Raw genomic sequence first — 22,500 nt, 5'->3', positions numbered from 1 at the left:
CGAGACACCCTGCCGGTCTCATCTGCACAGCACAGCACAGCACACACACACACACACACACACAGCACACACACACACACACACAACTGTAATGATAACACAGGAAACATCCTCTATGTTTCATCTGTACAGCACACACACACACACACACACACACACACACACACACACACACACACACACACACACAGAGGATACAGCCTCTGTCTGTCTCATCTGTCTCATCTGCACAGCACACACAGAGAAGAAACAGCCTCTGTCTGTCTCATCTGCACAGCACACACACAGAGGAAACATCTTCGGTCTGTCTCATCTGCACAGCACACACACAGAGGATACAGCCTCTCTCTGTCTCATCTGCACAACACACACACACACACACACACACACACACACACACACACACTTGCACAGACAGAAAGAAAGAGAGAGAGAGAGAGAGAGAAAGAGAGAGATGAAAAGAGTAAACATGCACGGTAAACTATAGCCCGGAAATGAATCAACAATGAGGCCAGGAGATCAAATGATTAAGAAATAGTAAAGAGTGGTAACTAGATCTCTCCATAAACATCCTCTGTCTGTCTCATCAGCACAGCACACACACACACACACACACACAGAATACAACTGTAATAAGAACACAGGAAACATACTCTGTCTCTGCTTCATCTGCACAAGTCATGTACCTTATTTACCTGTGTGCTAGCTGAATCGGTAGCGAAAGCTGCATTGACTTGAAGTTGTGTACCTTGTTTATGCAGAGAGTTACCACTCTTAACTAGTTGTACACCCTGGAAATTTCAGCCAATGGGGTACACACCCTACTGCCCACTCTGAAGAAGAGAGGAGGAAGAGGACAAAGAAGAGGAGGAAGGAGGAGGAGGAAGAGGACAAGGAAGAAAAGGATGGAAGAGGAGGAGGAAGAGGACAAAGAAGATGAGGACGAGGAGGAAGAAGAGGACAAAGAGGAGGAGGGAGGAGGAGGAAAAGAAGAGGAGGAAGGAGGAGGAGGAGGAGGAAGAGGACAAAGAGGAGGAGGGAGGAGGAGGAAGAGGACAAAGAAGAGGAGGAAGGAGGAGGAGGAAGATGGAGAGAAGAGGAGGAGGACAAGGAAGAAAAGGATGGAAGAGGAGGAGGAAGAGGACAAAGAAGAGGAGGAAGAGGACAAAGAAGAGGAGGAAGGAGGAGGAGGAAGAGGACAAAGAAGAGGATGGAAGAGGAGGAGGAAGAGGACAAAGAAGAGGAGGAAGAGGACAAGGAAGAGGAGGAAGAGGACAAGGAAGAGGAGGAAGGAGGAGGAGGAAGAGGACAAAGAAGAGGAGGAAGAGGACAAGGAAGAGGAGGAAGGAGGAGGAGGAAGAGGACAAAGAAGAGGAGGAAGAAGAAAGATGAGGAGGAGGACAAAGAAGAGGAGGAAGAGGACAAGGAAGAGGAGGAAGAAGGATGAGGAAGAGGACAAAGAAGAGGAGGAAGAGGACCAGGAAGAGGAGGAAGAAGGTGGAGGAAGAGGACAAAGAAGAGGAGGAAGAGGACAAGGAAGAGGAGGAAGAGGACAAGGAAGAGGAGAAAGAAGAAAGATGAGAAAGACAAGGAAGAGGAGGAAGAGGACAAGGAAGAGGAGGAAGAGGACAAAGAAGAGGAGGAAGGAGGACGAGGACAAAGAAGAGGAAGAGGATAAAGAGTAGGAAGAGGACAAAGAAGAGGAGGAACAGGACAAGGAAGAAGGAGAAGGAAGAGGACAAAGAAGAGGAAGAGGATAAAGAGTAGGACGAGGACAAAGAAGAGGAGAAATGGGACAAGGAAGAAGGAGAAGGAAGAGGACAAAGAAGAGGAAGAGGATAAAGAGTAGGAAGAGGACAAAGAAGAGGAGGAACAGGACAAATAAGAGGAGGAAGGAGGATGAGGAAGAGGACAAGGAAGAGGAGGAAGAAGGAGGAGGAAGAGGACAAGAGGAGGAGGAAGGAGGCGGAAGAGGACAAGGAAGAGGAGGAAGAGGACAAGGAAGAGGAGGAAGGAGGACGAGGACAAAGAAGAGGAAGAGGATAAAGAGTAGGAAGAGGACAAAGAAGAGGAGGAACAGGACAAGGAAGAAGGAGAAGGAAGAGGACAAAGAAGAGGAAGAGGATAAAGAGTAGGACGAGGACAAAGAAGAGGAGAAATAGGACAAGGAAGAAGGAGAAGGAAGAGGACAAAGAAGAGGAAGAGGATAAAGAGTAGGAAGAGGACAAAGAAGAGGAGGAACAGGACAAATAAGAGGAGGAAGGAGGATGAGGAAGAGGACAAGGAAGAGGAGGAAGAAGGAGGAGGAAGAGGACAAGAGGAGGAGGAAGGAGGCGGAAGAGGACAAGGAAGAGGAGGAAGAGGACAAGGAAGAGGAGGAAGGAGGACGAGGACAAAGAAGAGGAAGAGGATAAAGAGTAGGAAGAGGACAAAGAAGAGGAGGAACAGGACATGGAAGAAGGAGAAGGAAGAGGACAAAGAAGAGGAAGAGGATAAAGAGTAGGACGAGGACAAAGAAGAGGAGAAAGAGGACAAGGAAGAATAAGGAAGAGGACAAAGAAGAGGAAGAGGACAAAGAAGAGGAGGGACAGGACAAAGAAGAGGAGGAACAGGACAAAGACGAGGAGGAAGGAGGATGAGGAAGAGGACAAGGAAGAGGAGGAAGAAGGAGGAGGAAGAGGACAAGAGGAGGAGGAAGGAGGCGGAAGAGGACAAGGAAGAGGAGGGAGGAGGAGGAGGAAGAGGACAAAGAGGAGGAGGAAGAAGAGAGGAGGAGAGAGGACAAAGAAGAGGAGGAAGGAGGACAAGGAACAGAACAAAGAGGGGGAAGAAGGAGGAAGGAAGAGGACGAAGAAGATGAGGAAGAAGAAGGGAGGAGGAAGAAGAAGAAGAAGGGAGGAGGAGGAGAAAGAAGAAGAGGCAGGGAAGATGGGATGGGGGATGGGGGGGGGGGGAGGCAGAGTGTATGCTGTGTCTTTCCATTGCTGCAAACCAGTAACCCACAGGGGGGGGGGCGGAGGACACGAAATATGAAACACCCAAAACTGTCGCCTCATATTGAAATGGGCAGGTAGGTAATCAATTTCCCAAATATTAGGTTTGTTTGAAGGAGGGAGGGAGGAAGGGAGGGAGGGAGGGAGGAAAGAAGGGGACCCTGTTTCCAGAAGCTGAGATTCACATCCATCATCCTAAGCCAGTCAGGGTGGGTGTGTGTGTGTGGGGTAGGGGGGGGGGAGGGGGAGGGAATGCCGGTGGGGAGGGGGGGGGGCTTGGGGGGGGGGGTGAGGGGGGTTATGCTTGGTATGTTCTTGATTTCAAAACCCAACAACAACTCACACACACACACACGCACACACACTCACACACACACACACACACACTCACACACACACTCACACTCTCTCTCTCTCTCACAAACACACACACACACACTCTCTCTCTCTCTCTCTCTCACGCACACACACACACACTCACAAACACACTCTCTCTCTCTCACACACACACACACAAACACACACATGCACACACACACACACTCACACACACACACACACACACACACTCTCTCTCTCTCTCTCACACACACACACACACACACACACACACACAACACACACACATACAATCTAACCTGGGCGATAAAAAAAATCTCCGCCGTTAACCCCAACAGGCACCACCACCCACCAGGCCTCAAACCACCGTCGGACACTCAGATTGCAAGTCCAGTGCTTTAAACCACTCAGCCGCTGAGCCAATCTAGCCTCTTTGTCTGAATACAAAGGTACGACAGACGCAACGGCCGAGTGGTTAAGTAAAGTGTTGGACATTTCAACCGGAGGGTGTTGTGTTTGAGCCCCAGTCACAGCACCTAGTGGGTACCTGGGGGAGGGGGGTTGGGGGGGGGGGGAATGCCGGGGGGAGGGGTTGGGGGGGTGAGGGCGGTTATGCTTGGTATGTTCTTGATTTCAAAACCCAACAACAACTCACACACACACACACACACACACGCGCGCGCGCGCACGCACCCACACGCTCACACACACACACGCACACACACACACACACACTCACACACTCTCTCTCTCTCTCTCTCTCTCTCTCTCACGCACACACACACACACACACACACACACACACACACACTCACAAACACACACACACACTCTCTCTCTCTCTCTCTCTCTCTCTCACACACACACACACACACACACACACACACACACACAAACACACACAACACACACACATACATCTGACCTGGGCGATAAAAAATCACCACCACCAACCAGGCCTCAAACCACCGTCGGACACTCAGATTGCAAGTCCAGTGCTTTAAACCACTCAGCCGCTGAGCCAGTCTAGCCTCTTTGTCTGAATACAAAGGTGCGACAGACGCAACGGCCGAGTGGTTAATTAAAGTGTTGGACATTTCAACCGGAGGGTCTTCGGTTTGAACCCCAGTCACAGCACCTGGTGGGTATAAAGGGTGGAAAAAAAATTTTCCCGATCTTCCAGGTCAACAAGTGTTCAGACCTGATGGTGCCAGAACCCCTCCACCCCACCCCCCACCCCCTTTGTGTATATTATACGCATGCAGAAGATCAAATATCCATGTTAACTCTCTCCATACGAACGGCGAAAGAGACGACGTTAACAGCGTTTCATCCCAATTACCATCATCAAAATATCGCAAGCAGAAGGCTCTTATACTGAAGAGGTGAATGTTGACAAAGAATACCACAGTTCTGACGACGGAAGTTAAAGGTTGGGTCATTCAGACACCCACTGGACATCCGAGGGGTCTGTGTAGAGGAGAAGAGAGGACTGGCCGTACTGAGTGAGTTAAAGATCCCGTAATCCATGCCAGCATTCGGTGGGCTACATACCTGAACCTGAACAAGAACAAACCTGCCATGCATCCCCCAGAAAACGGAGTATGGCTGCCTACATGGCAGGGGTAAAAAAACAGACATACACATAAAAGCCCTCTCCTGATATACGAATGAATGTTAAGAGTTGCAGCCCACGAACGAAGAAGAGGAAGAAGATGATCAGCCACGAATCCTAACCACTGTGCCACACATTTCTATTTAATAAACTGTTACAAGAAAAAGGAGAACCGCTGGTACATACTGTATTGTGCCCCCCGATCCTAACCACTGTGCCACACATTTCTATTTAATAAACTGTTACAAGAAAAAGGAGAACCGCTGGTACATACTGTATTGTGCCCCCCCCCCCCCCCAGCCCCCCACCCCCCCCTCCCCCCGATAAAAAAAAAAGGTCGCTGTAGCTAAACACACAGGCAGGTAAGAAAGGTGAACATACCCAACTGAAAGTACTTCCCACCTCATCTACTGAACCGTTCTAATCCTTTCACTACCAGCGGTTTTCTATATTGCACCTTGTATGAAAAGGTCTACCGGGTCTAATAATGCGTTCGTTCAAAATCTTTCACATCTCACGTTATCAGAAAAAGGTCTATTATTGCATTCATTCAAAATCTTTCTTTCACGTCCCCCACCCCGTGGAAAAAAAAAGGGGTATAATAATGTAGTAGTCATTCACAATGTTTTGGAATCACGCCTTATGAGAAAAGGTTTAACACTGTATTCATTAGAAAACCTTGTATACCTCACCTTATGAGAAAAAGGTCTATTCTTGTATTCATTCAAGATCTTTCATATATCACCCTATGAGAAAAAAAAAGGCCTGATATCGCAGTTATTCACAATCTTTTAGAACCACATCTTAAGATGTAATAACGTATTCAAAAGTGTAATAACGGATTCATTCACAATCTTTTAGACTTATACCTTATGAGACGAAGGTTTAATAATGCATTCACACACAATCTTTTGTATCATGCTTTATGAAAAAAAAAAAAAAAAAATGTCTACCAGGCCAGTCAGTGAATTCCTTCAGAATCTTTTCAGTCTTCACCCAGAGTGGAGATCACTGAATGCTGACTACATCCCTCTTCTTCCCTGACTTGCCTTTATCAAATAAATAAAATATTATGATTTCAAAAGATGAAGAAGAAACTGTGCTTACAAGAAATATGAACTGTTTCCTTGCTTTACTAACTAAACTGTATTGGTGGACATACTGATTGAAACTTAATAATAATAAATGTGGTTTATTATTCTGATTCAGAGCAACCTGCAACTCTGTGTGTGTGTGTGTGGGTGGGTGGGTGTGTGGGTGGGTGGGTCTGTGTCTGTGTGTCTGTGTGTTCATGCTTGTGTATACCTGTGCATGTGCACACGTTTGTACACATGTAAGCGCGCGTGTGTGTGTGTGTGTGTGTGTGTGTGTACGCATGTAAATGTGTGTGTGTGTGTGTGTGTGTGTGTGTGTGTGTGTGTGTGTGTGAGTGTGTGCGTGCGTGCGTGCACGCGCACGCACCTCTCCTATCGTGTCTCTCTTTGAATTTGGGAACGTTAAAGCTAACATCCTTTTCCAGAATCTACATAAAACGACAAAAACCCGACACCCACCCCCATCCCCCAAACAGCAATTAACACACACACACACACACATACACACACACACACACACAAATCTAACGATTCGCATCTCTGAAACAGCCTCTGGAATCCAAGATCTCCACTTCCTAATGTCACTGAATACCAACAAACACATAACCAATCTTTTACCAGTACCACTTGAAGTCACACACACACACACACACGTTACTAACATCTCTCCTCCCCACCCCCACCCCCCCATTCAGATTCTAACTGTTCACTAAGAATAACACAGCCCCCACCCTATCCTGTACCACCCCCCCCCCTCCCTCACCTCTCCCCCACCCTCCCCCCTCCCCACCACCACTTCCCCGCCGCTCCCCCCCTCTGTGCCAAAACAGTCATTATACAGGTTTGGAACCCCTCCACAAAGACAGCCGCCAACCTGATTATTAAAAAAAAAAAAAAAAAAAAAAAAAAAAAAAATCACTAACTTCCCCCCCCCCCCCTTTCATTACACGTCAGGCATGAAATGGGCCGCGCCACTCCATAAATGATAGATACGCCTAGTTCACCACCACCACCACCACCACCATGAAAGGGGGGTGGGGTGAGGGGGTGGAGGTGGGGTGGGTGGGTGGGTGAGGGGGGCCAGGGGTATGGGAGAGGGGTGCGGTGGGTGTGGTGGGGTTGGGGAGGGAGGGGGTAGGAGGAACTGGCAACCTCCAACAATAAACCCCTGCTCAAGCTCACCATGGCCAGAAATTCATCACCCCCTCTCCCCTAGCCCCCCCTCCCCCTCCTCCCAACACACACAACACACACACACACACACACCCTCAAAGCCTCCCCCCTACACCAACCAAAGATTTTGACAAGCCATTCAACCTGTTTACACACACACACACACACACACACGTGCCCCCACCTATCACAGTCCCTTTCTTCATACCACTTCAAAGCAGGTTTACTTCAATCAGGGATCTACCTAACCCCCTCCCCCCCCCCCCAGCTCCAAACCCCAGCCCCTACACCCACTCCACTTTAAAAAAATAATAATAATAAAAAATCCTGTATCTAGGTGTGTGTGTGTGTGTGTGTGTGTGTGTGTGTGTGTTTGGCAGAGGGTGCCTGTCTTTCCCTTTGTATCAATGGTGAATTTTTTTTAAGGATTGTTTGCTTTGGTGTTCTTTTCTTCTCTCTCTCTCTCTCTCTCTTTTTCCTCATGTTCATTTTCTTTTCTTTTTTTTTTCTTTTTCTTTTTTTCCTCAAGGCCTGACTAAGCGCCTTGGGGTTTACTCTGCTGGTCAGGCATCTGCTTGGCAGACTGATGTGGTGTAGCGGATACGTGGATTTGTCCGAACGCAGTGGCAGTGACGCCTCCTTGAAACTACTGAAACTGAAAACTGAAACACTTTCTTTTCACGGCGAGTCATTGTGCTCGTTCATCCAGACTGTCTATGCAGTTATTTATATATATATACATATATATCTTGACAGTTCCTGCTCTCATGTCTCTTCTCTAGCTTAGTCTTTTTAGACGAGATGATAACCCAAGGCCCCACGTGCAGCAGGCACTTTGTTTGCTCTCGTAAAAGAACCCACGACAACGGAAGGGTTGTCCCTTGCGAAAATTCTACAGAAAAAAAAAACCCACTTTGATAGCACAACAAATTCATCCACTCGCAGAAAAAACAACAACAAGAAAGCAAGGCCTTCAAGATTCACTTGTGATACACTTTTTATGTATTGGGTATAATATCAAAATGTAATGTTTAAGATGAGAAAGATCAGTTTAAAGCAAATTAAGTCCCATAGCATTAATTACAGAGTAATTTCCCTTTTTTACTATCTGCACCAAAACGTTTGCAAAATAAATAAAACTTCCATGCTTAGCAAAATAAGTTCCTGTTTGAACAAAAAGTGATAAAAATGACTGCTCTTGTTGTTGGGTCAGAATATCAGATCAAAGTGGCAAGTTTAGAGAATACAAAAAATATAAATATAACAGTAAATGCAGTTTGCATATAATTAGGCTTCTTTTTTTATTTTTATTTTTTTTTGTGCCCATCCCAGAGGTGCAATATTGTTTTAAACAAGATGACTGGAAAGAACTGAATTTTTCCTATTTTTATGCCTAATTTGGTGTCAACTGACAGAAGTATTTGCAGAGAAAATGTCAATGTTAAAGTTTACCACGGACACACACACACACACACACACACACACACACAGACAACCGAACACCGGATTAAAACATAGACTCACTTTGTTTACACAAGTGAGTCAAAAAGGGAGGGTGGTTCTGCACTGTAGTGGAAAACATAGACTCACTTTGTTTACACAAGTGAGTCAAAAAGGGGGGTGGTTCAGCACTGTAGTGGAAAACATAGACTCACTTTGTTTACACAAGTGAGTCAAAAAGGGGAGGGTGGTTCTGCACTGTTGTGGCGCACTCTCCCCAGTGGGTTTGGGGGGTGGGGGGGGGGGAGAGCAGCCTGAAATTCTCACAGATAAGTCTGTTGTGACAAACAGCAATACAATACAACACAACACAATACAATACAATACAATACAGCCTGTCCAAACCAAGACTCTCCCGTGCCAGTTTTGCTGAGAAACGTGGCGAGAGACCACCAAACAATACAAGTTAAGTTCAACCTTTCGACTGTTGTGAGTGAGCGCAGGAAACTTTCTACCGTAGATAAGAAAACCCATTTATCATCTAGTGTCAGACTGGCAAGGGTCACTCATACTCATAGAAAGGCCTGACCAGCAAAGCATTTCCCAGCAGTGAATCACAGATCTAGACCAAAAAGAAAGAAAAAAAAGACACGAAATCCCAAAGGTCGAGTTTGTGCAAGTAACTTTATTGCTCAGAACGTTACAACTTTTTGGTGGCTTTTGCTTTTATAACCAGCACCGCTAGGTAATGGAACAGTTTCTTTTTGACATTTCCGGCAGTAATGTATTTATGGTGGGGTTTGTTTGGTTTCTTCACACACAAAAATGGTGTCTGCTAGGAAATAAACACTTGAAATGTTTTTGCAGCAGTGTTTTGGTCCAACACTCGGCTTATATCACAGATTGACATAAGTTTACATTTGGGCCAACAGCAAAGTGAGAGCTGTATTATCAATAGTTTCTCCAGTCAATGGGAAACCATTTACAGCTTAGTCTTTTGTGAAGGACTATGACTCTCAAACTAGGAGGCAAAATTGCACTGGCTCTTAGTGCTGCAGCCTTGTGGGCTAGTTGGCCTTTGAGAACCATCCCAACGCCAACTGTCCTAAAACCCTCTTGGCCGAGAGAGTGGGGATGTACTTGGGCAAGACACTCTCCACTATAATCAAATTCTAGCCCAAATAGTCGGAACAGCAGTTGCCTCCTCTGCTGTTCTGATGGTCATTGTCGAACACGACTGACTATCATAAATAAATTTGTGGTGGGTTGTTGTTTTTTTTATCACAAAAAAATGGTAACCGTTAGACAATGAACAGCCTTTTTAGACATTTTTTTTCTGCAATGTATTCATGGTTTTATCTTTTTCCATACACAAATTACGGTGTCTTTTTCATAATCATATTCTGCTGCAGTTCACAGGTTTCAAAATGCAACACGCATGTATTACTTTCTCTCCTTGTTCCCTGTTCAACTCTACACACTGCCTCCAGATGTCCTCACTAGGCCTGACCAGTCTATTGGATTGCACTGTGCTGTATTGTATGGTATGATATTGGACTGTACTGGACTGGGCTGCATTGCATTGTATGGTATGATATTGGACTGTACTGTATTGCATTGTATTGTATTATATTGGACTGAACTGGACTGGGCTGCATTGCATTGTATTGTATTATATTGGACTGTACTGTACTGTATTGCATTGTATTGTATTATATTGGACTGAACTGGACTGGGCTGCATTGCATTGTATTGTATTATATTGGACTGTACTGTACTGTATTGCATTGTATTGTATTATATTGGACTGAACTGGACTGGGCTGCATTGCATTGTATTGTATTATATTGGACTGTACTGTATTGTATTGCATTGTATTATATTGGACTGAACTGGACTGGGCTGCATTGCATTGTATTGTATTATATTGGACTGTACTGTACTGTATTGCATTGTATTGTATTATATTGGACTGAACTGGACTGGGCTGCATTGCATTGTATTGTATTATATTGGACTGTACTGTATTGTATTGCATTGTACTGTATTGTATGGTATTATATTGGACTGTACTGTACTGTACTGTGTTGCATTGTATTGTATTATATTGGACTGAACTGGACTGGGCTGCATTGCATTGTATTGTATTATATTGGACTGTACTGGACTGGGCTGCATTGCATTGTATTGTATTATATTGGACTGTACTGTACTGTACTGTGTTGCATTGTATTGTATTATTATTGGACTGGACTGGACTATACTGCATTGTATTGTATTATATTGGACTGTACTGTACTGTACTGTGTTGCATTGTATTGTATTATTATTGGACTGTACTGTACTGTACTGTGTTGCATTGTATTGTATTATTATTGGACTGGACTGGACTATATTGCATTGTATTGTATTATATTGGACTGTACTGTACTGTATTGTATTGCATTATACTGCATTGTATTGTATTATATTGGACTGTACTGTACTGTACTATATTGCATTGTATTGTATTATATTGCATTATACTGGACTGGACTGTATTGCATTGTATTATACTGTATTATATTGGACTGTACTCTACTGTATTGCATTGTACTGTATTGTGTGGTATTATACTGGACTGGACTGTACTGTACTGTACTGTATTGCATTGTACTGTATTGTACTGTACTGTTTTGCATTGTACTGCATTGTATTATAATGTGTTGCACTACATTGCATTGTACTGTATTGCATTGTATTGCATTGCATTGCATTGTATTGTACTGTACTCTATTTTACTGTATTGTACTGCATTGTATTATATTGTATTGAACTGTATTGTAATATATTGCACTGCGTTGTTTTGCATTGTTTTGCATTGCATAGTAGTGTAGTGTAGTGTAGTGTAGTGTAGTGCATTACTCCTTGTCAAAACAGTCATCTCTCCTTGAAATTCAGGCTGCTCTCCCCAAGGAGACCATGTCACTACAGTGCAGAGCCACCTTTTTTTTCTTTCTTTCTTTCTTTCTTTCTTTCTTTCTGTCTTCAAGCATATTTGTTTTGTTTTTTTCTTATCAAAGTGGATTTTCATACAGAATTTTGCCTTCTTTGCTACGCAAATCGCACACAAACATGAACAACGTCAACAAATGTAAAATATCAAAGATGCAGCTTCCTTACAAAAAAAAAGTTTTTTCGCTCCCTAATATTAAACAAAATGTTAGAAGCAATAGGTTTTTTTCTACTCTCCTTAAAATTTAGTCCTTTTATGAAAGCACTTTTTTTTTCTTTTTTTTTTTTGCCATGAAAACAATGTCAAAATCAGATTTGAAATTCATCTGTATAAATCAAACAAAATATCATCACAGTCTTGACTGCTTGCGCTTAGAACCATCACCAACCCACACCATGCATGCAATTTATCATATTGCACGTCACAACTATTATGGCAATCATATATTCACAAATCACTAACTCTTCATATCATATGCATCAAACATATCACAAAATGCTCATTATTAACGGCTTTTTTTTTTCTTTTCAAAACGTTTACATATTCTGTTCAGAATAAAAACTCCACCCAAATCTGTTGCAAAAAAAATAAAAATAAAAATAACGATGATGATAAAAAAATTCAGTGCTGTTGAAAAATGTAGACCAAAGGCATTTTCACTACAATTCAAATCCATTATCAACAGGGTTGATGGATATCTTACTATCTGTGTGATGTTACAGGTAGTGCCTTATCAAATAATAATAATAATAATAACAATGGACATTTGTTGAGCGCTTTCCTCCCTTCAAGAGAGCTCAAAGCACTTTACAATAAACATCAAACACACACACACACACACACACACGTGCACGCAATAACTCACAAAAGAAAGAAGAAGAAAAATAATGATACAGATTCAGAGACTACGCGTATTACGTAATTACACACACACACACACACACAACGAAAGATAGAGTTTGCATTGCTTATAACTGAAAAGGTATGGAAGGTCTATGGAGAGGCATTTTCAAAAAGATGTATTTTCAGACCAGTTTTAACGATTGAAATGAGGGAGAGTGGCAAAGATCGTGAGGTCAACTGTTCCAGACAGATGGAGCTGAATAAGAAAAGGAAGAATCACCGAAGGATCGGGTTTTAAACACGGGGAGCAAACAGCCGCCGTGAATCGGGGAAGATGATCTGAGTTGTCGACGGGGTGTGTAGGTTTGAATCAATTCTCTCAGATAAACCATTCTTGCCAGTGTGGGGGGGTCACACAGTGACAGTGGTGCATTAAACCCAACACCTTTTCGTTCGGCTGGCACAATATCACGTCAGACAATCAGTGCAATGCTAAAGTGAAGAAACACAGAGAGAAAAGAACAACAACAAAAAAACCTATCTGGGTTTTTGTTCCCCTGTAAACATACGTAATTTTCTATGATTATACCCTGTGAATAAACTGAAGAACAGTCACACACACACACTCTCTCTCTCTCTAATGTGGTCGAAGATGAAAACCATTTTATAAACAACCTATCTGGGTTTTTGTTCCCCTGTAAACATACATAATTTTCTATGATTATACCCTGTGAATAAACTGAAGAGCAGTCTCTCTCTCTCTCTCTCTCTCTAATGTGGTCGAAGATGAAAACAATTTTATAAACAACCTATCTGGGTTTTTGTTCCCCTGTAAACATACGTAATTTTCTATGATTATACCCTGTGAATAAACTGAAGAGCAGTCTCTCTCTCTCTCTCTCTCTCTCTCTCTCTCTCTCTAATGTGGTCGAAGATGAAAACAATTTTATAAACAACCTATCTGGGTTTTTGTTCCCCTGTAAACATACGTAATTTTCTATGATTATACCCTGTGAATAAACTGAAGAACAGTCACACACACACACTCTCTCTCTCTCTAATGTGGTCGAAGATGAAAACCATTTTATAAACAACTGTGTCCTTTACAATAACCTGCGGCAAAAACATCTGAACTCTGAAGGTCAATCGTATGTTCACTTGCTGAAGAATGGCTCTGTTTACAGTATTCGTAAACTCTTGTGTTTATATATTTAATGCCCTGAAGATAAGACAGGAATTCTGTGACAACAATGATGAAAGTTAGAATTAATTTACTATGCACAAGAAGCACTTTTGTTCTACAGGTTTAAGTTAGTACGTATTTTACATTTTGTTGTCGCTGCGTGATCACCAAATTGTGTACTTTTGACCTCTTTCTAGGGGCCAGAGGCCTGGGGATTAAAGTTTTTGTTCTTGTTCTACCTACAGATCCACACATTCAAAAAAAAAAAAAAAATTAAATTAAATTAAAAGCAAGGCATGAATAGATTAGAATGGTGTGTAACAATTACAACAACAGCAACCCTCCTCCCCCCACCAACCCCCACACACACACCCTCCCCACACCCTCCACCCCACCCCTCCCTTCACCATCATTGCCAAAACAAGACAGAAAGTTTTGCACCTTTTCTTTTTCGTATTGCTAATTGCAAAAAAAAAAAAAAAAAAAAAAAAAAAAAAAAAAGTTGTGTAGTTAGTTACTGCACTTCACGAATGCTGTATGCAGCAAGTTACCCAGACGCTGACCCTCCTTCAAGTATAATCGATCTCAGAGCATGAGCATAGCAGACACAGCGCCAAGAAGCTAAGAAACATGAAAGAGTACAATACTGCCTGAAACACCTTCATTTGCTTTGTTGCCGTTGTTGTTTGTTTCTTTGTTTGTTTCTTTGTTTGTTCACTTGCTTCTTCCTTGCTCGTCTGCTTCACTGCTCGTTAACCTGCACACTGGCTCACTTGCCTTGTGGCTGTTTGTTCACTTGCTTCTTCTTTGCTCGTCTGCTTCATTGCTCGTTAACCTGCACACTGGCTCACTTGCCTTGTGGCTGTTTGTTCACTTGCTTCTTCTTTGCTCATCTGCTTCATTGCTCGTTAACCTGCACACTGGCTCACTTGCCTTGTGGCTGTTTGTTCACTTGCTTCTTCTTTGCTCATCTGCTTCACTGCTCGTTAACCTGCACACTGGCTCACTTGCCTTGTGGCTGTTTGTTCACTTGCTTCTTCTTTGCTCGTCTGCTTCATTGCTCGTTAACCTGCACACTGGCTCACTTGCCTTGTGGCTGTTTGTTCACTTGCTCAGTTTGCGTGAGGACATCGGATTCCATTCTCAAGCACTTGTCAGACGCAAGTGTGGAATAAGTAAAAAAAATAAATAAATAAATAAATAAAAATAAAAGATTCCAGCACCACATGGACCCAAGTCGCGAATCAATTTGAGGACAAAACCTTCTTCTTCTTCTTCTTCTTCTTCTGCGTTCGTGGTCTGCAACTCCCACGTTCACTCGTATGCACAAGAGTGGGATTTTACGTGTATGACCGTTTTTACCCCGCCATGTAGGCAGCCATACTCCGCTTTCGGGGGTATGCATGCTGGGTATGTTCTTGTTTCCATAACCCACCGAATGCTGACATGGATTACAGGATCTTTAACGTGCGTATTTGATCTTCTGCTTGCATATACACATGAAGGGGGTTCAGGCACTAGCAGGTCTGCACATATGTTGACCTGGGAGATCAGAAAAATCTCCACCCTTTACCCACCAGGCGCCGTCACCGTGATTCGAACCCGGGACCCTCAGATTGAAAGTCCAACGCTTTAACCACTCGGCTATTGCGCCCATCGAACAAAACGTTCATTTCGACCCAAGTCTTGAATCAATTTGAGGACAAAACGTTCAGTTCATAAAATAGGTCAACATCAGGAAAGAAGAGGGGGGGAAAATATATTTATATCTCTCTCTCAACATGAAGCAGTACCGTGGGGAGAACTGAGAAACTGCGACTGTCAAAAAAAAAAAAAGAGTCACCACAACGCCAACCTCTCCCTTGTATTCTTCTGCTTCCTCCGTGTTTGGGGACTGCAGTTTCCACACTTAAGCCTCGACTATAAAGGAAATTTTCTATCTAAAAATTACGTTTAAGTATGATACTTACCGTGACCCACTAGTGCAAACTCCGGCAAGGGGTCTGACATTCCTGTCCTGTGCAAACTACTATCCGCCTATGCGGAGAAAACGAAAGTAGCTACGGCTGATAACCTCCCGGAAGTAGGTAACCTCCCCTTTAGCGCGCTCTTTTTCCGGCAGCCATCTTGACTCCTGTTCCTGTGCTCTTCATACGGCTAAGTTTTTTTTTTGTATTTTCTGTCTGTCTGTTGAGTCTCTGGCGTTCTTGTTTTTTGTCAAATTTTGTCTTCACCCAGGTCACATAATTATATGGTTCGATTGGGAGACTGGGCAAAAATTAAGGTGCGGTCGCAATCGATTTGCAGACACTCTGGGCCCTCTATTTCTGCCCCTCTCAACAACGCCAACCCGCCGCCCCCTCCACTTCCTTCACTCCCTCTGGTCGACTCCAGACCTCCACCAGCTTTTACCTGTGTGACTATTTTCACCCTGTGGTTTAGACAACCATACTCCATCCCGAGGGGGATTCGCCAGCTACGATCCACCATTATCAACACATGCCATGCACTTTTGATTCCTTGTTCGTTCTCTAATTCAACATCTTTCACACTCTGAACAATATCATACACTTACATTTGTTCTACTTCGAATGTGAGCTGGTCTCAATTCTGGAAAAAAAAAAAAAAAAACGGGAGTGTGTAGTGGAATGGAATATAGGAGGTGTATATTTTGGTGAATACACATACAAATAACCTGTTGGCACTCTAACGTCCGCATCTGAAGCAGCTGCAGAAGCTGAAAAGTAAAAGAACCGCGCCCTTTGCCAGGCCCACAATAAATGGCAGCAGTTCAATCCACAGCAGAAAGCGAAAACAACACGGACTGCTGTCAACAGAGTGGATCTGGCAGTCAGTGACGACATGAATGAATAAGTTTCAGTTTCAGTTTCACTTTCTCAAGGAGGCGTCACTGCGTTCGGACAAATCCATACACGCTACACCACATCTGTTGAGCAGATGCCTGACCAGCAGCATAACCCAACGCGCTTAGTCAGGCCTTGAGTGCATGCTTACATATTTGTGTACCTATGAAAGTGGATTTCATTTTACGTAATTTCGCCAGAGGACAACACTCTCGTTGCCATGGGTTCTTTTTCAGTGCGCCAAGTGCGTGCTGCACACGGGACCTCGGTTTATCGTCTCATCCGAAAGACTAGACGCTCAGTTTGATTTTCCAGTCAAACTTAGGAGAAAGGGCGAGAGCGGGATTCGAACCCACACCCTCACGGACTCTCTGTATTGGCAGCTGAGCGTCTTAACCATTCTGCCACCTTCCTCCTATGCATGAATAAATGAATATATACTTCCACGTCTGTGTTTCCATTCACAGTACCCTTATTATATAAAGCAGACAATAAATGGTGTGGGTTTTTTTTCCAGAAATTAACTGGGTTTGGTTGATACATAATATATGGATACTTATACAGCACCAATCCTTGGTCAGAGACCAAGATCGAAGAGCTTCAAAAAATATTTAAACAACAGGCTGCCTACCCTTCTCTCTGTCTCTGTCTCTCTGTCTGTCTCTGTTTCACTCTGTTTCTCCCTCCCCATCTCTCTAACACATGATATATGCATGCAATATTTTCAATACATTTTTCACGACTTTATTCTTCTTTTTAGAGGTGTGGGGGGTGCAGGAGGGTCAAAGGGCTGGTGGCAATAAAGTGGTAATGCTTACTCCACTACCCTCAAATTGGTTTTGTTATCCCCCCCCCCCCACCTAACCCTCCACCCACCCACCCCCCGGACCCCTCCTCACCCCCCCCTCTCCCTGACCCATCGCCCCCCCCCCCACATCACACACCCCCACCCAATGCACTTTTCTCTCCCACCCTACGACTCCCCAAACCCCTTCCTCTCCCCCTCACCAGCACGCACGTTACGTCACCAGGCGTCCGACTGATAGAGAGGGCGAGGAACATACAACACCTTCCTCTTCTTCCCCCTCCTGCGCTGGGACCGCCTCGGCCACAACACCTCCGGGTAGGGCTCCGGGATGGAGGGGGGCAGGTAGGAGGGTAGGGGTTGGGGATCATCATCCCCCGGGGGGAGGTACAGTGGGGGGAAGTAGGTGTAATAGCCGCTGTCGGCCACGGGGCTGAACACCTGGTGGTAGGTGTCGTAGCGCAGTGGGGTGTACAGGTCGTACTTGTGGCCCCAGTAGCGCCGTGTCATCTTACCCTCGGGGGTGGGCATGCGGTGCAGCGCCAGACGTTTCTCCCTCAGCCGCTCCTGGGCCGCCTGCAGGCGCTGCTTCTCCGCCATCAGCTGCCTGCGTGGAGCAAAGGCGGCACAGCGGTTAAGACCCTTATCTGCCATCGCAGTGTCCGTGAGGGTCTGGGTTCGAATCCCAGTCTCGCGCTTTCTTTTTTTTTTTTTGGCATGTTTGACTGGAAAATCAAACTAAGCAAGGCGGCAAAACGGCTAGGACGCTTATCTGCCAACACAGTGTCTGTGAGGGCCTAGGTTTGAATCCCAGTCTCTTGACGGGCGCAATAGCCGAGTGGTTAAAGCGGTGGACTTTCAATCTGAGGGTCCCGGATTCGAATCACGGTGACGGCGCCTGGTGGGTAAAGGGTGGAGATTTTTACGATCTCCCAGGTCAACATATGTGCAGACCTGCTAGTGCCTGAACCCCCTTCGTGTGTAAATGCATGCAGAAGATCAAATACGCACGTTAAAGATCCTGTAATCCATGTCAGCGTTCGGTGGGTTACGGAAACAAGAACATACCCAGCATGCACACCCCCGAAAGCGGAGTACGGCTGCCTACATGGCGGGGTTAAAAACGGTCATGCACGTAAAAGCCCACTCGTGTACATGTGAGTGAACGTGGGAGTTGCAGCCCACTAACGCAGAAGAAGAACAATCCCAGTCTCGCCCCTTCTTGCATGTTTGACTGGAAAACAAACTCAGCAAGACGGCAGACAGCAAAGACGCTTATCTGCCTGTACGGTGTGTCCGTAAAGGGTCTGGGACCCTTCACCGTTCAAACCCCAGTCTCACCCTCTCTTCAGTTTCAGTTTCAGTTTCAGTAGCTCAAGGAGGCGTCACTGCGTTCGGACAAATCCACACACGCTACACCACATCTGCCAAGCAGATGCCTGACCAGCAGCGTACCCCAACGCGCTTAGTCAGGCCTTGAGAGAAAAAAAAAAGGTGAATAAATAATAGATAAGCTTACATAAATAAATAAATAATAATTATAATATAAAAATGGTAATAATAATAATAATAATAATAATAATAATAATAATAAATAAATAAATAAGACAACAATGATGATAAATAAGCAAATAAATGTAAAACATGAAGACACACATTCACACTCTCTTCAAAGTGGAGAATCAAACGAACCACCTAGTCATTCGGATGAGATGATAAACCAAGGCACTGTGTGTGCAGCACGCACTAGGCGCCCTGAAAAAAAAAAAAACAACGAAAAAAGAACCCAAGGTAACAAAAGTACAAGAAATCCACTGTAATAGGTGCACAAATATATGTACACATGTACTCTTTGCCTGGGTTTCACACAGAGAAAAACACACACATGCAAACACACAAACACGCACTCTCAAATGCATGCACATGTGACCACACACATGTAAACAGCACACACATACACACACTATACATACACATGAAAAAAAACACACACACACACACACAACACAGTGTGGAGTGATGGCCTAGAGGTAACGCGTCCGCCTAGGAAGCGAGAGAATCTGAGGGCGCTGGTTCGAATCACGGCTCAGCCGCCGATATTTTCTCCCCCTCCACTAGACCTTGAGTGGTGGTCTGGACGCTAGTCATTCGGATGAGACGATAAACCGAGGTCCCGTGTGCAGCATGCACTTAGCGCACGTAAAAGAACCCACGGCAATAAAAGGGTTGTTCCTGGCAAAATTCTGTAGAAAAATCGACTTCGACAGGAAAAACAAATAAAACTGCACGCAGGAAAAAATACAAAAAAATGGGTGGCGCTGTAGTGTAGCGATGCGCTCTCCCTGGGGAGAGCAGCCCGAATTTCACACAGAGAAATCTGTTGTGATAAAAAGGAATACAAAATACAAAAATACAAAATACAAACACACACACACACAAACACACAAACAAACAAACACAAACACACCCACACACACACACCATCACACAAACACACTCACGTATTAACATCAAACACCCAGCGATGCCAACATACTTGTACTGTAGAGCTTTCTCGTGCTGCTGCGTGGAGAACTCTTTGGTCCGCCGTGTGATCACGTCAGAGACCAGCTGAGTTGGGGAGGGGCTAGCCACAGGACCTGCAACAAGAATAGCAACACGCTGCAACCTGCAGACACAGCAACAGCCAAAACCAACCAACACTGTATTTTTGCAACAGCAGCACTGTATTTGCAACACAACCAAAACAACATTGCATTTAACAGAAGCCAAAGCCAACACTGTGTTTGCTACAGCCAAAAGCAACACTATATTTAGCAACAGCCAAAGCCAACACTGTGTTTGCTACAGCCAAAAGCAACACTATATTTAGCAACAGCCAAAAGCAACACTGTATTTGCAACAGCCAAAACAACATTGCATTTAGCAACAGCCAAAACCAACACTGTATTTGCAACAGCCAAAACAACACTGCATTTAACAACAGCCACAATCAACACTGTATTTGCAACAGCCAAAACTAACACTGTATTTAGCAACAGCCAAAACTAACACTGTATTTAGCAACAGTCAACTAACACTGTATCTGCAACAGCCAAAACAACACTCAGCCAAAACAACACTACACATAGCAACAGCCAAAACAACACTGTACACAGCAACAACCAAAACACTATACATAGCAACAGCCAAAACAACACTGTACACAGCAACAGCCAAAAAAACACTGTACACACAACAACAAACAAAACAACACTGTACACAGCAACAGCCAAAACAACACTGTACACAGCAACAGCCAAAACAACACTGTACACAGCAACAACCAAAACAACACTACACATAGCAACAGCCAAAACAACACTGCACACAGCAACAGCCAAAACAACAGTATACACAGCAACAGCCAAAACAACACTGTACACAGCAACAGCCAAAACAACACTACACATAGCAACAGCCAAAACAACACTGTACACAGCAACAGCCAAAACAACACTGTACACAGCAACAGCCAAAACAACACTGTACACAGCAACAGCCAAAACAACACTGTATTTGCAACAACCAAAACAACACTATACATAGCAACAGCCAAAACAACACTGTACACAGCAACAGCCAAAACAACACTGTACACAGCAACAGCCAAAACAACACTATACATAGCAACAGCCAAAAACAACACTGTACACAGCAAGCACAACACTGTACACAGCAAGCACAACACTGTACACAGCAACAGCCAAAACAACACTAAACATAGCAACAGCCAAAACAACACTATACATAGCAACAGCCAAAACAATACTGTACACAGCAACAGCCAAAACAACACTGTACACAGCAACAGCCAAAACAACACTGTATTTGCAACAACCAAAACAACACTATACATAGCAACAGCCAAAACAACACTATACATAGCAACAGCCAAAACAACACTGTGCTGGCAACAGCCAAAACAACACTATACAAAGCAACAGCCGAAACAACACTATACAAAGCAACAGCTAAAACAACACTGCACATAGCAACAACCAAACAACACTGTACACAGCAACAACCCAAACAACACTGTATTTGCAAGAGCCAAAACAACACTATACATAAATTACATTGCAACACCCAAAACAATACTGCACACAGCAACACAACCAAAGCAACACTGTACTTGCAACAGCCAAAACAACACTATACACTGCGACAGCCAAAACACACACATTCCCACGAAAACAAATTTACCCACACAAAAACAACAACATTAATAACAACAACAGCATCAACGTCCACAACAAAATAAGGAAAATTCAGATCCATTACGCCATTATAAGAAGAAAAAAAAAAGAGAGGCAAGGCCTTCAAGACTCACTTGTGATACACTTTAAAAAATTAATAAATCTAATCGTTAAAATGTGTTCTGTATTTGTAAGCCCTGTACACTGAGAGTAAAACACACAAGCTTTTTATGTATTGAGTATAATTTCAAAATGTAATGTTTAAGATGAGAAAGATCAGTTTAAAGCAAATTAAGTCCCCTAGCATTAATTACAGAGTAATTTCCCTTCTTTACCTCTGCACCAAAACGTTTGCAAAATAAATAAAACTTCCATGCTTAGCAAAAGAAATTCCTGTTTGAACAAAAAATGATAATAATGACTGCTCTTGTTGTTGGGTCAGAATATCAGATCAAAGTGCCGAGTTTAGAGAATACAAAAAATATATAAATATAACAGTAAATGCAGTTTGCAGATATTTAGGCTTCTTTTTTCTTTTTCTTTTTTTCTTTTTTTTTTTTTTTTTGCCCATCCCAGAGGTGCAATATTGTTTTAAACAAGATGACTGGAAAAGAACTGAATTTTTCCTATTTTTATGACTAAGTTGGTGTCAACTGACAAAGTATTTGCAGAGAAAATGTCAATGTTAAAGTTTACCACGGACACACACACACACAGAGACACACACACAGACAACCGAACACCGGGTTAAAACACAGACTCACTTTGTTTACACAAGTGAGTCAATAAGGAAAATTCAGATCCATTACGCCATTACGAGAAGAAGAAAAAAAAAGCACCACAAGAAGAAAGATGGGTCAGCGACTAGTTACTCAATGATACACAAACATAACATGTATTGTGTCACTCATGATGCTT

General features: G+C 43.7%; 1 protein-coding gene across 1 annotated transcript in view; it reads right to left on the bottom strand.

Moving 5' to 3' along the window:
• The window catches only part of LOC143288799 (uncharacterized), a 79,380-nt gene that overhangs the window by 52,157 nt on the left and 4,723 nt on the right, over positions 1-22,500 (bottom strand). Inside the window, exons 4-6 of the mRNA XM_076597436.1 lie at positions 19,881-19,983; positions 17,860-17,951; positions 1-22 (exon numbers count right to left, since the gene is read on the bottom strand). The exon at positions 1-22 is cut by the window's left edge and continues 96 nt beyond it. Coding sequence (XP_076453551.1) covers positions 1-22; positions 17,860-17,951; positions 19,881-19,983 — 217 coding nt within the window. The remainder of the gene's footprint in view (positions 23-17,859; positions 17,952-19,880; positions 19,984-22,500) is intronic.

The sequence above is a fragment of the Babylonia areolata genome, chromosome 13 (assembly GCF_041734735.1).
Source record: "Babylonia areolata isolate BAREFJ2019XMU chromosome 13, ASM4173473v1, whole genome shotgun sequence".
Lineage (NCBI taxonomy): Eukaryota > Metazoa > Mollusca > Gastropoda > Neogastropoda > Buccinidae > Babylonia > Babylonia areolata.
The sequence above is the reverse complement of the archived record's forward strand: the minus strand, read 5'-3'. Positions and strand labels throughout refer to the sequence as shown.